Source organism: Erpetoichthys calabaricus, chromosome 8 (genome assembly GCF_900747795.2).
Source record: "Erpetoichthys calabaricus chromosome 8, fErpCal1.3, whole genome shotgun sequence".
In the NCBI taxonomy this organism is placed as follows: Eukaryota; Metazoa; Chordata; class Cladistia; order Polypteriformes; family Polypteridae; genus Erpetoichthys; species Erpetoichthys calabaricus.
Window position 1 is genome coordinate 78,638,525 of NC_041401.2, and position 15,531 is coordinate 78,654,055.

The window sequence follows — 15,531 nt, forward strand, 5'->3', positions numbered from 1 at the left end:
TCTGAAAGTGAACGATTTAATGTTCATTCTGGTGCGGTGTCAGGCAACTGAAGCCTAACTCAGCAGTGATGACCAAATGACAGTCATTTACAGGTGAAACACTTCCACATTAATAGAAAAGACACAAGTCAGCATTTGTTTGAGCTAGCCAGTTTATTATCATAATCAGAAGACACACTGACTAATCATGTGAATATATGATATTCTGTTTTCAGTTTTTGACCATTCAAAAAGAACCTAACATTACTGTTCTCCTGCCATTTTTAATGTGTGCTTTATTTTTTTTTTATTTATTTATTTTAATCTTTAGCAAGGTGTGCATTATTCCTTTGTGCTGCAGCTGTCCGATTGACTTTGAATTTCAGATCTATGAAATTCACCCTCACAAATCATTTATTGTTGAGCCACTTTCAGGTGAGTTGCTAGTATACCATTTTTTCAGTATTATAGAAGGACGCTATATTTTAATGACAGATAAATAATTATTTAGAGTAATATTCTGCATAGCAGCCTGATTTTTAAATATAACTACCAGAGATCATCATATATTTTACCTGTTCACTTAACATTAGAAAATCCTAGCACTTTTTATCTAGTTCTTAAATTTAGGATTCTACTTCTTCATGTTTCACATATGTTTATGACTAAATGTTTAATCTTCCCTTATTCTTTCCTTCATACCCAACAACTCTGGAGAAATTATTTGGCAACAGAATGGAATTTAATTTCACAACAACAATAATCCTTTATCATGTAAACACATTTTGGCCATCTAAAATTATGCTTATTGTTTGTCAGTGTTATTGTAATTATACACAATTTAATTATTAATAAAAAGGCATATTTATAATTGTTCCTATATGTTTAAATATTGATTAGCAACTGTTTTTTCCCATATTTTAAAGAGATGCTATACTGAATTGTGTTGCTGTAAGTAACTGAATTGGTGAGTGAGTGTGAGTATAGTCGCCTCTGGACTGGTCTTCCGTCCAAAGAATATTACAACTTTTCACCAGTTTCTCTTTTTAAGTCTGCACAGTGAAAGAATACAGTTAAATGTATGCATCTTACATTAGGACATGGCATTTCTTTCATTTATATAGCATCTAAAGATCTCAACATTTTTTTTCATAACATAAAGTGTGATACAGAAATTAAATACATTGCTTGAATAAAAATAATTTCTAAGGTTGTGGAGGAACTTAAGTTTTTTTACAATCCACCACCATAGCAATACTTAAAAAGTTAACAAACATTTCATTGGAGTAGGTGAACATTTAAGTATGCCTGGTGTCGCTCAGATTCATGAATCTGCATTCGGTTTCTGGCTGTGTGACTTCTCTGTGTGAAGTTTACGTGTTCTCTCACTATAATTACTTCTTTCCACTCTCCAAATGTGTGTATGTGTTATGTTAATTGGCGAATGCGAATTTAGCCTTGAAGGAGTGAGTGTGGATCTGTGTGTGCACATTTTCCCTCTATTGGGTGGATATCTTATCCAGTGCTGTACCCTGCTTTGTGTCGAATACTGCTGAAACTGGCTGTGACATCAATGTATTGTGAAAAGAAGGTTTGGAAAATTGATTGATGTGTTGCAGTTTGATTTATTTTGGTTTAATTAGTCAATATAAAGCAGAATTTTTCTTCTGTTAAAATCTTAAAGACTGATTAGTTTGGGTGTAAGAGTGTGAAAACACATTCCAAACAAAATTTAGATTTAACAATTAGTATATGTGCTTTCAGTTTTTAAAATTATATTTATGTTGCTCACAAGCACAAGATGGTAATTTTCTTTTATTCTCACCTTTTAGTATACTGTGACTATTTATTTTTGCCCCTTAAATAATTAAAAAAAACTGACAAAGTCCAGAATTTTTTGCACCAAACCATAAATATACAGAAGTATCTTAAAGAGATTCTTTTGCTGACACTGACCAGTAGTCTTTGTCAAACCTCATGCTTCTTAATGCCAGTTATTCTTGGAATTGTTTACATGTACTTGAAACGCTGTGGTGTTTCCTTGTTGTGCCTTTTAAGGATGTAGTACTCAGCTAAACTAATTCTCAGCTAAGTTATACTTTAAAACTACAACAAATTATTTTTTTTTTTCACAAATTATATTTTTTTTTTTAATCTGTTGAATATAGATTTCAGAAGTTTTTTTTTCCTCTGTTAAATATAAAAACACAGTATTCCTCTTGTTCTAGTTAACAATAAACTTAAAATAATGTGTTCAAAGTTCATGGCCTGGATTAGCTAAAGTGCTTTTACAGTTTTACTCCATGCAGCAATATGTCCGCACATCCCCCAAATAACACAAAAGCTCATTGGTAGTTAGAGTTGTTTAACATGTACTTGCTGCTGTAAATACTAGACATCACAAAGCAAAAAATGACCCTCTAACTCTTTAAATATATTTGCTGTTATAATTTGAATATATTTTAAAGTACTGTATACATTAATATATTTTGAATTAATGGCAGTATTATTGTGAATGTTAAGTTGTATCTTGTAAATGTTTTCCAAAATTATTAAAAAAAAATCTATCTTAAAGGGTATGTGTGATTTTCTACTGTTGTGTAACCATTAGCTGGGCAATTTGATATTCTTTCACCCAGAAAAGTGATTCTTGATGCATGTTGCTCTTACACAGCTAATTTAGATTGACTTAAAATTAGCATGTTTTAAGGCTTTTCATACCCTTTTTTAGTAGAACTGAATGGGTGTGACATTTATACATGCATAAAATTTATGTGTAAACAAGTTAAAAGGATTTCATTGCTTTAAACACCAACATCAATCACACAAATCATTTTGTAGGTTACATTGCCATTACTCAGTTGCCTTATGTTGACTTTATTCAAAATTTTAACTTTAAATGATTTTGCCATTACACACCAACTTTAAGTTGATTTATATGAAAATGAGTGCATTTATAAGTCCTATGTATCTGTTTCTAACAATTGACATTTGAGAGTATTGCTATTTCGATACAGGGTGGTCTAACCTGTTTAATCTAGATCTGGTTAGCTGGAGCATATCCCAGCTAGCAAACGGCGCAGGGCAGGAACAAACCCTGGACAGGGTGCCAGTCCATCACAGGGTGAAGACACACACCCACACACACTTGGGACAATTTAGCACGGCCAATTCACCTAATCTGCATGTCTTTGGACTGTGGGAGGAAATAGGAGCACCTGGTGTAAACCCATACAGACATAGGGAGATCATGCAAGCTCCATCCAGGGAGAACCTGGGAGGCGAACCCTGGTTTCCTTATGGTGAGAAAGCAACACTGTGATACCGGAAAGGTGATGATGATGTGAATAATGTACAGAAAGTTGTACATTGGATCTTCACATTTGGTTTAAATTAGGATAACCTAATTTGATTAAATGGAAATAGGTAATTTTTTGAGTAGCTCCAACATTTTATTTTTTTCAATAAATTCTTATTGTAATAGTAGATTATGAGAACATTAATTACCCCATGTATATGTTAAACATTAGATCTGCTTACTTCAAATAACTAGAAATAGGTGGCATAATTTTATTAAGTAAATCCAAAGAGTTGTTTTTCTGCATAGTATGTTGTTATAATTTTTCTCCTGTTTTTTGTAGTTTGTTTTGCTGGTGTTTTTAAGTAATAACGTATATTACAAAGCTGCATATATTTTTTGCATTATCCAGCACTGAGTGTCATTGAATATACGTCATCTGTTGTTTTCTGTTGACTTTCCCTAAGCTATAGTTGCACATTTACTAGAACTGAGTTAAGAGGGCTTGAAAGTGATATCTTATTTTATATATTCAGGAATAATACCAGCCAATGGACAGATAGATGTCATTGTCACCTTCACACCTTTTGAATATGGAACAGCCCAAACAACAATTCAACTTGTAATCTCTCAGTTTAATTCACAACCGTATGTTTGCACAATCACTGGAATATCCACACCATATCTTCAAATAAAGTAAGTTATGTTGACTTTATTCTAATAAAATTCTTTTCATTTAAAATAGCTTCAGTAGATTTCACTTGCTGACTTAACTGATTAGACTCTGGTGCATTTTTATTTGTTATGCATAACGTTTGAAGTACTTATATTTAAAATAGGTTTTAGTTGTGATGTCTTGTATTGGGTAGCATGATGGTCCAGTAGTTCATTAATCCTTGATTCAAATCCTATCCCAGACACTGTCTGTGTCACATTCATGTACCTTCTCTGAGTCTTCCTAATATTTCTTCAGGTACTCCACCTTCCTATATCCCAGAGAGGTGCAAAGTAGATTAGCTGACCATTCTACAGGTAGATTGGTATTGTATGAGTGTCAGTGTGCTCAGCAAAGGGTTGAATCGGTTCCTGTTGTGACCCTAACACTGATGAGATAGGCTTCAGCTGATGTCATGGGTTATTAAATTCAAATTTGTACATCTCATATTTTTATGTCCTTTAGATAATTTAAATGGCATTGCATATTTTAAACATTTTACAAATTAGACAATATTAGTGCCTTTTAAATTCATATTTTGGTAGCTGCTAATGTTTAATACATCACTGCTATCCACAGAACTAGGAAAAGGTCTTGGAAAAAAAACTTAAGAAACAAATGAGTTAATTTGGTACCAGTTTGTAAAATTTCATTATCACAAACTTTTATGTAACTTTACTTTTCATGCCTAATTGTTTAAAACTTTATAGTGCAGACTTTGTTTTTATGTTGTTTCAACTTCCTCTTCAAACAACTGCATTTAAAAAAGTAAATGAGACAATAGGTATCCATAATATATTGTACAAATGTGCTTTTCACACATTTATATTTCTTAGTACTGAAGACTCCAACATTATTGACACATTATTTTAAATATTTCCAGTATTTAAATTGTCATTGACATACATTTATTAGCTAGAATGGCACCAACTATGATAATGATTTAAAGTTTTGGGTAGGTGAAATTATTAGGGCCCTGATGCTGAAACTAAAACATTGTAAACAGCATTTCAGAAAGGGACTGATTAAACATTAAACAAACACAGTTTTGATTATCGCTTCTGCTGCCTTCCAGCTCCAGGAGATTGTTTTCAAATTCTAGTCGTTTCACAGTCTGTGTGGAGTTTGCATGGTTCCCTAAACCCCCACTCCCTCAGCCCAGTGTCTGAGTGATTTCATTTTCTATACAATAAATGCACCTATGTTTGTGGTGTTTCAGATTAGGAGCAATCATCCTGCCATAAAAGAAAAGGAATAATTCTATACCATCCCCCACACCTCTGTTGGAATGATCACCAAGTATTCAGAGTTTAAAGAAATAATTATTTTACCCCACTCCTTCTTTTAAAATTCAATATTACACAACTGTGACACAGCACATACAAACTTTAAAAATAAACCTACTATATGTCCCCCAAATTTAAAAACTATGTCACTTTAATTGTTATGCTTTCAAAAATGATTCTATTAAAAATGTGGACTTGCTTTACTATTAGCAAAACTGCTTCTCAAGAATGACCTGAAATTCTGCCATTTTTATTATTACCACACTTCTTTTAACTTCACCTGTTTGTTGTCTGGTACAAATTTTGTAATCGATATTTAACCCACTTCCTATTGTCCAAATGACTTGAAATTTTGCACACTCACTTCGATGACAATGCATGAATCAATAATCAGCTTCACTAATTGATCAATTAATCCATGTTAATTAAGAAATGAAATATTCATATGAAGAACAGTTAAAGATTTCGCCAATAGATGGCGCTAGTAACGGATACAAATATTAAAGGAAGTGTTAAACTATTGATTACAAAGTTATACTAAAACAAAACCAAGACTAAAAAGTTGAAAATAATATATATATTGTTGCGGGTGGCTGGGGGGGCGACCCGGACGCTCCTCTTCCCCCAGCACTTCCGGGTGTGGTGGAAGTGCTGAGGCCCAGGGCCCCCCAGGCACTGGGGCGCCCCCTGGCGGTGACCACGGGCCCCTACAGGGTTGAGCTTCAAAGCTCAATGCTATGGTCCCCATAGCAACCAGGGTGGTCGCCCCCATGTGGTCTGAGGTGGGCGGGTGTGGAGAAGGATGAAGCTGGAAGGCGAGGAATGGAGGCAGCCTGAAGAGACAAGACAATACTCTGTACAAGATTCATTTTAGAATTAAATACAAAAGTGTCCCACTCTTAAAACCCTTGTTAACTAATATATATATATACAGTAATCCCTCGCTATATCGCGCTTCGCCTTTCGCGGCTTCACTCTATTGCGGATTTTATATGTAAGCATATTTAAATATATATCGCGGATTTTTTGCTGGTTCGCGGATTTCTGCGGACAATGGGTCTTTTAATTTCTGGTACATGCTTCCTCAGTTGGTTTGCCCAGTTGATTTCATACAAGGGACGCTATTGGCAGATGGCTGAGAAGCTACCCAACTTACTTTCTCTCTTGCGCTGACTTTCTCTGATCCTGATGTAGGGGGTGTGAGCAGGGGGGCTGTTCGCACACCTAGACGATACGGACGCTCGTCTAAAAATGCTGAAAGATTATCTTCACGTTGCTACCTTCTGTGTGCAGCTGCTTCTTGAAGCGACATGCTGCACGGTGCTTCGCATACTTAAAAGCTCAAAGGGCACGTATTGATTTTTGACTTTGTTTTTCTCTGTCTCTCTCTCTTTCTCTCTCTCTCTCTCTCCCTGCTCCTGACGGAGGAGGTGTGAGCTGCCGCCTTCAACAGCTTTGTACCGGCGGTGCTTCACATACTTAAAAGCCAAACAGCCCTATTGATTTGTTTGCTTTCCTCTCTGTTTCCTTTGAAGAGGAAGATATGTTTGCATTCTTTTAATTGTGAGACAGAACTGTCATCTCTGTCTTGTCATGGAGCACAGTTTAAACTTTTGAAAAAGAGACAAATGTTTGTTTGCAGTGTTTGAATAACGTTCCTGTCTCTCTACAACCTCCTGTGTTTCTGCGCAAATCTGTGACCCAAGCATGACAATATAAAAATAACCATATAAACATATGGTTTCTACTTCGCGGATTTTCTTATTTCGCGGGTGGCTCTGGAACGCAACCCCCGCGATGGAGGAGGGATTACTGTATATATAAAAATACTTTTTAAAAACCACGCTTATATTAAGTTAAAAAGTTTACTAAAAAGTAAAAAATAAGTCTCTCATACATCACTCATAAAATAAAAGCATGGGCGATTTTCATCAATCAATAAAATCTTAGCAAAAGCGCCCATGCTTTTATTTTATGAGTGATGTATGAGAGACTTATTTTTTACTTTTTAATAAACTTTTTAATTTAATATAAGCGTGGTTTTTAAAAAGTATTTATATAAATATATATATATATATATATATTAGTTAACAAGGGTTTTAAGAGTGGGACACTTTTGTATTTAATTCTAAAATGAATCTTGTACAGAGTATTGTGGGGTGAAAGGGACTCAACCATTAAAGGAATCAATTCCTAATTTTCAAAACAAATAATCAAGGAAGAAGTGGCACACATAAAGTACAGTATATTCTAAAAATTGTAACACCCCCACCAAACCCCTAACCCTGAATAATGTTCTTCTGTATAGGGTTAAATTAAATTTCATAATCATTGCAGAACAGGTTTGTTGAGTGCAGTAAACATTTATATTCTGAACACAGTTTTTCCACAGCAGGATTATAGAGAGCAAAGGTATACACACATAAACTGCCTGTAATCAGTTCAACAACATGTACAGTATATCATTCTGTGTAGGAGGACACTTCAATACCTAAATGAAGCTAACACGGACAAGCAGAGTATGTACATACTCGACACAGACTAGGATTCTAACTCAGGTCTTTTTACCTGTGTGGCAGCAGTATTAACCACTGTGCCACCTTGACACCCAGTTTAAAAATAATTACACTAAATAGTATAGCAAATTAAGTCATTCAATGAAATCAGTTTCTGTAGTGAAAGCTACATTTGATTGCTTTTCACTGCACCTAAAACTTTACAGGTTTTTCATCTTGTTTATTTTTATTAACAGCAGAACAATTAAATTATTTTGATAGCTATAACATTAAATAACTGAATTGGTATTTAGATACAAGTTACTTATAGAAGTATGTTATAATATATCTAAATAAAAGACAGCTTATCCAAAATTTTGTTTAGATAGATAGATAGATAGATAGATAGATAGATAGATAGATAGATAGATAGATAGATAGATAGATAGATAGATAGATAGATAGATAGATACATAAAATTAGGGTTTTTATAGAAGATCAATAAATAAATAACATTATATAGATAGATAGATAGATACATACATACATAAAATTAGGGTTTTTATAGAAGATCAATAAATAAATAACATTATATTATTTCCCTCTCAAATATACCCCAGAATGACTATACACAAAGAAAACGATCGACTTTGTAGTCACAGTTTCAGTAAGACATTATGCAGCGTTTCTTAGAACAATTCTGCTGAATAATATGTTGGCCAAAAGTACTCGGTGTTAGTGTGTCAGAGAGAGGTTGTGCAGCATTGTTCATGATGGCCATCAGTTTTGTTTTAATTCTCTCCTTTGTTACGAGTGTGTCCTATAACTGAACTTTCCCTTTTAGTTAGCTTATTGGTTCGGTGGGCCTGTCTTGAAGTGAATGTTACCAGTCCAGCACACCACAGCGGAGAAAACTGCATTGTCATTACAGATTGTAAAAATTGTTCTCATTTTCAAAGTCTGTTACTTGAAATGGGGGTTTTAAATATATGTCAGGCAGTAACGACTGAAGTGTTGATGCTTATGATATGATATACAGTGTTATAAACTAAAATATACTCTCTCATATGTTATGATCTATTTTATTTGCTTCATATTTTCTAGTTTTCCATAACAACCTAAATGAACTGTCTACTCGTATATATGCTCATCAATACTAAGAGGAAAATTGCCTTAATGTTACAGATTGCATCTTTAAATGTTAGGGTGAACTTTACTTAAATATAAATCAAAGTTAAATAAATATTTTTACTTACATAGAAGTTAAAATTATAGTTCACTTTAACGATAAAAGCATATATAAAAATGTTTGCTCTGTCTGTCTGTCTCTCCCTCTATATATATATATATATGTTTCCCATGAGAAACAGGCTGTCATTTATTACTTGATTTAACTTTCCAACCCTACATTTACTGCTTAAAAAGTTAATAAATAACTGGCTAGATTTAAATTAAGTATAGCATGATTAGGTCCTGATATCAAACCTTTACTTAGATCCCTGTTCAAGGGTCACATAGGCCTTTATTTTCTAGAAACTTTACACAGTTGCTAATTTCATAACATTTTAGGAATATTTAAAATTATTTTCTTAGGATTGTTTAAAGTAAATGGTTTAATCCAATTTAAAGAAAAATGTAATGGTACAATTTATCACTGAGTAGTGAGTGAGGAGAAGATGTTCTTGTATTGTGGAATATACAGAAGGTACATGCAAAAGGACACCACCGTTAACCTTTTGTTTAGAGCGCCCAATAAATATACAAGTTGTAAAATCTCAATAATGTATTTTGAACTGTTAATCATTAGTAATGAAAAATGTCAGCAATGTTAAAATATCTCAGTAGTATATTTTTTCCCAGCAAGACATTTAATTCATACATACTGTGCATGTCACTATCCACACTGCATTTTCTCTCAGAATTTAAAAATAGACTCAATAAAAAAAAGTTTCAAAGCAACTTTTAATACTTTTAATATTGATTTTATTAATTTATTTGTGTTAAAGATCCCAAAGCAAGGATGGAGAAGCAGGAGACATATCAACAAAGCGGTTACTCGATCCTCAGCGTATATCACTTTTACACATTTCCAGGACAAAAAGAAAATTGAAATCAGTGCAACTTCAGGAAAAGCCCAAGGTAATATTTGCAATATGTTAACTTTATACTACAGTAAATACAAAAAGATTTGTACATATGCGTATGACCTTTTTTTTCATTTTTAGGAAATTATTTACAAAGATCTAAAGTTTCCACTGGATTTATCAAATCCACATGCAGTGTCTAAAGTTTTAATTCAACAACCAGGCAAGTTACGAGTGAAAGAGATAAAAGAAGGTAAGGCATTTTAGACTACCAGTTTATTTATTTAGACTTAAGCAGTGTTCATTTTCTCTTTTTTTTCTGTTTGACTTTGGTGTATGATTGCTTAACAATGATGATTTCCACTAGATGGCAGTAAAGTATATTTATATAATACACACAAATTGTCAAAAAATGTTTTTTTTAACTTACAACATTGACATCAATTATTTGTTCATTTTTGATTAAACATGGATAACTTAGTATAGTATCTAATAAAATGTAATTTTTAAACAAGTAAATTTAAATTCAGTTTGTTCCTTTAACTAAATGGTATAAAGTACAGCTAATTGTTTTACTTGTACATAAACAGAGTGTCCTCATGTTTTTGTGTTAAGTATTAAACCAGGCTGGTGATGGTTTAAAGACAAGACAAGTAAAAGAGGCCGCATTTGAACAAAGGGTTCGAGAGGATGTGCTTGAAGAGCAAGCCAACCAGCTACGATGGTATGAGTGCAACTTCAGCTTTTTTATTACTTCATAATATCTAAAGAAAAAAAAAGTTGTATTCATTATTTTATACATATTCAATAATAAGCATATTTATTATGAGGAAACTGCATAGTAACTGTGATAATATATTTTGCATTTTTATGTCATGTAGATGATAAATGATGGCGTTCCAAAATAGTTGTATGTCTGGACTGTGTAAGAGCCTGAGGAGACAGCTCGCTGTTTATTCAAGTTCCTCTCCTATGATGTTCCCAGTTTGGGAAAGCTAATTAAAGCAATGTCAGAATAACAAATATTGTACTTTCTGTTCTTCTAAATATATACTTGTCATTGTTAGGGTATACTAGCGAAGACAAGCTATTGTGAACATTGCTTTATTTAAAGTTGTACAAAAGTACTTTACTTAGCTGTTGTAAATTCTAAAATTCTTACATGTACCTTTAGAGATATCAGTTTTTTTCGTTATACTTAGAAAATTATCTATTGTTCATTTTCATTAAACTTTCTGGGGTAGTTAAAATCTTTGTTCTAGTAATCAGACATTTTTAAGATAGTTCTAATTTCAAGTAATCTTACTATAATTTTTTAGTGCACTTTAATTTTTGAATAGTATTCTTTCATACTTTACTTAACCTTTGTACTGAAATGCATTAAGTGACAAGTGTTCACGTTTAGTGGTATGTGTACATAGTCAATAGCACACATAATACAATGAAGTTCTTAGCTGCATGTTTCCTGAAGACAGGGACAAAAATAAAACACCAGAAAAAACACACACGTCAACTAGAACTTATCTCTCTAAACTGTCTCATCATTGTTGGTGATCAAGCCTATGACGGTGATATCATCAGCAAACTTAATGATGGGGTTAAATCACTGTTTGGCCTCACAGTCGTAGGGGAACCAGGAGTACAGAAAGGGGCTCAGCACACTACCCTGTGGTGACCCTGTGTTCAGGGTCAGCTTGGAGGATAAGAGGCTGCCAGTCTGCACATGCTGATGTCTTTTAGTTAGAACTCCAAAATTGTCATTATGTCTTAAATTGACAAGTTTGGTGATCAGGTCTCAATGTACAACAATGTTAACTGCTAAGCTGTAATATGTAATCAGGACTCCCATATAGTAGTTTTTATTGTCCAGATGTCCCAGGATAGTATGGGGGCAAACAATATGACATCTTTAGTGGACTGATTATTAAAATATATACACTGAACATGGACCAGGGTATCAGGAATGCTCAGCTACAATGTTTCATAGCCTAGTTTTTCACAGCATTTCATCATAATAGGAGTGATGTAGTTATTCAGGCAGTCCACTTTTGTTTTCATAGTTACAGCTATAATTGTTGTCCTTTTAATGAAGGGGGGCGGGGTACAGATTCTTTTAGTAAGATTTTAAAGATGTTATTGAAGACATCAGGTAATTGGTAAGTGTGAATGTTTAAATCACGTCTTGAAATTCCACCTGGACATTAACTTGTTTAAATATCCTCTTTAGGTCATGTGCAGAAAAATGAAGGAAGAATCATGTAGTGCTGCAGGCAAATGAATGACATTCTGTTTGTTATTGCAATCAAAGTTTTAGTAGAAGACATTAAGTGTATCTGGAAGAGAAAATGTAGACGAGATTAGAGAAGATGTTTCTTTGTAGTCTGTAACATCTCTAGTCCCTACCAAAATTTGTGTGAATCAATGCAGCTGCTAAATTACATCTTCGTTTACTCAAATGCTAATATTTGATTACTATTCAGATTATGACTTTAAAAAACTGGCCACTTTATATTTAACTAGGTACACTATTTATTGGTCATTTCTCTTTGGCTGTTTAGCTGTACCTCAGCTGTCTCTATTGCATACTGTCTAAAAAACATAGTTTTTCTTGGTATATTTGCATACTTTGTGCAGTGGTAAAAATATATTTAGGGTAAATATCTTCTTTTATTAAAATGTCATGATCATTTAGCAACCTCCATTTCCACCTTATATCTGAAACATAATCCAACATGTTTTTTTGACTTCAATTTACATAGCAGCTTTCTACAGAGAATGCCATACCTAGGCACTTTACAATTACAGAATTATTTACAGTTGTTAGTTATGTCTTGCAACTAAGTAGCCTTTTGTTTTAAAACTCAATAATGTAACCTATTTCAATAGTACTAGTAATCAACTGAAATTTCTCCAGGAGATCCTAAAAGATTGTTACATGTCAGAATATATTGAAAAATACAGTATGTATTATTTTTAGTTTCTCTGCAACAGCAAAGAAAAACTGTTAGAACCTTAAAGGGTAAGTTTGGTATTTTTCAAGTCAATGTTATTTTTCACAGTCATTTTATGTATTTACTTTCCGTACAAATTTGTGTTCTAAGGTGAAATGTGTTTTGTTTTTTTTAAATAAATTTTAAAAATATCTTGGCTCATCCTATAGCTTATAATGGGGCTAAAGGGTACCACGGTCTACAGGTGAATGAAAAAAATCTTAAAACTTTCCATGATTAAATTAAATAAACTAGAATTCTAATGTGGGTGTACTTTTTATACTATATGCTGACAACCCAGCATACTATATAGTAAATGCAGAAAATTCAGGATGCTTTTAAAGTGAATGCTTAAAAATTCATAAAAAATGTATAATATAGTAATGCATATTGATCATTATTTACTGTATTATACAAACTGTGCATAAATTAAGTACTAGGGGGATCCCCCTGCTCGCTTCGCTTGCCAACGCCCCCTGGCCTGCGCTATGCACCAGCCACTTCATGTCTCTGCCGCTCGCGTTGTGAAGAGGGGGGGCTGAACACACCCCAAGGAGACGCGGTCGCTTCTCCAAAACCCCCCTCTTACATGGTGATACAATGGGAAACAAATAGTTTGTTTTTTTTTACCTTGTCTTTGCATGATCTGCATCTCGCATGGCGCATCAAACATTTAAAAGCCTGTACAGCAGCTGTCCTACTCTTTGTCTTTTATTCCCGGCCCCGGGTATGGTTAAACCTTTTGGCACAAAGTCTCCTCTCGCGGGACGTGAGTTCTTGATATTTTTTTAGTTTACAATTTAAAAAATGGAATAAGAATCTGAAAATCTAACAACATTACATTAAATTTTGATAAATTCTGAAAAAGAATGATACCAAACATATATATATATGTAGGTTTTAAAATAAGCCCTATTTAAAGCGTGACATAAAACCATCACATGAAATCGTTGCACAAAATCATTGCACTTTTAGGCTTAGGACTTTATATATATAGAGTAGATTCAAACTTGTAAAACTGTGTATTCTTGACTTAACTTTACTTATTATAAAATGATATTTAAGTTCAATGAAAAAATAAAACAGGGAATTCATTTATAAATGATGTGTTGACTAGCGGTCTTCTTCATTATAATAGCTAAAAGGAAAAGAGAAGCTTGTAACTTGCTTCTTTGTGCATTAAAGGCCTGAAAAAGATACACAGTTTAGGAAAAAATACTCATTATAGAGTGGCATTGCATTCTGGTTCATTCCCTGTGTGTGGAGTATGTTGTTCTCCACTGTCTGCGTGTTTTTTTTCTTATTTTTGTTTGCTTCTTCATTTTTGTTTTCCAGCTTATTTGGCAGCTCTGAACTCTTCTGGTGTGAATGTGTGTGTATGTCTGTGGCATGCAACAAACTGACTCCCTGCCCAAGGTTTCTTACTGCTTTGCCCAGTTTTACAGGCTCTGTAGAGACAGACTTTAGCTGTCATCATCCCTGATTTTGGATTAAAGGGTTCAGAAATGTATGGATGGATCTATTTGATAAAAGTAGTCTACTATTAGTATAATCCTTTCCTGGTTTATCTTTTGTTCTTTAATCACACTATTTGTTCTTAACATAAATAGGTTTTGCATGTAGTTTATCCTAATACTTCTCTTTTAAGCCAGGTCCTTCATGTATAATGCATGTAGCAATTTTTATTTATGAGTAGTAGTCTTAGTTGATGTTTTATTATCACCATAAGTATTTTTTCACCACCTGGCTTGCACCCTGTCAAATCCATGTTGATTCCAACAAAGGGAAACTCCCACTACCCAGCTGTAGCAGTCTATATTGATGTGTATTGTGTACATGGGCTCTTCCTGCACTCTTAAATGTTAATATTAATATGATGGGATGCTCTAAATTGATCACAACTACTATAAGTATATGTACTGTATGATTGCTAAAATAAATGTAAGTGCAGTGTACTTTTGGATTAGTTTGGATTAGTTGCTAGCTCCATACATCCTGAATAAAAGATGGCAGATTTCTTTATTGCTAAAATTAGTACATTAAAACATATTGACAAACAATAAGAAAATAAAAAATATATATATTTTATATTGTTTTCAGGCAGGTGCACTTGGGCAAGGATCCTGTGTCTTCAAAAATAAGAAAGAAAATTTTGGAAGAGAGAGCTGTAGATCTACATACATATAAAGTGAGCTATATGTTAACATTTTAGGCATAATCTCATAGATCCAATATAAAATAAAAGTTAAAATGAATTGATTTTTATATATGAGAATTGTTCATGCTTATATGTGTATTCTATCTCTGAAAAGAAAGGTTAGTTCGCATGTGAAAACTCCACTTCTGAAACATTTTGGATCATAACTTTCTGTTTCTGAATGTTTTTTAATTGTCCATAAATAAACAAACAGTGCACATGAAAGGATACACACTTATCTACCTTAATGATATTTCAGTTTTTGTTAATATAAAGACTGTAGTCATGACAAGTTATGTTAGACATTTTCTCATCTTCAATAGAACATGTTGAAAATAACTAGCTACATTAATTAATTTTAATTTTCCAAATTTGCTCATTTGTATCAGATCAATAATATATTGTTTCCGTTATTCTTGTGTAATTATTGACATGTTCTTACAGGGTATTATTTTGATTTTTTTTTTAAATATCAATATAATTTTAG

The 15,531-nt window shown here is 33.2% G+C and overlaps 1 protein-coding gene across 3 annotated transcripts in view; it reads left to right on the forward strand.

Annotated features, from left to right (window-relative positions):
- Window positions 1-15,531, forward strand: part of cfap221 (cilia and flagella associated protein 221) — a 66,704-nt gene that overhangs the window by 21,157 nt on the left and 30,016 nt on the right. For all 3 annotated transcript variants that reach the window (XM_051930948.1, XM_051930947.1, XM_028806907.2), the window contains exons 7-12: window positions 311-414; window positions 3,814-3,973; window positions 9,780-9,912; window positions 9,999-10,110; window positions 10,473-10,581; window positions 14,948-15,035. In XM_051930948.1, the coding sequence (XP_051786908.1) occupies window positions 311-414; window positions 3,814-3,973; window positions 9,780-9,912; window positions 9,999-10,110; window positions 10,473-10,581; window positions 14,948-15,035 (706 nt within the window). The remainder of the gene's footprint in view (window positions 1-310; window positions 415-3,813; window positions 3,974-9,779; window positions 9,913-9,998; window positions 10,111-10,472; window positions 10,582-14,947; window positions 15,036-15,531) is intronic.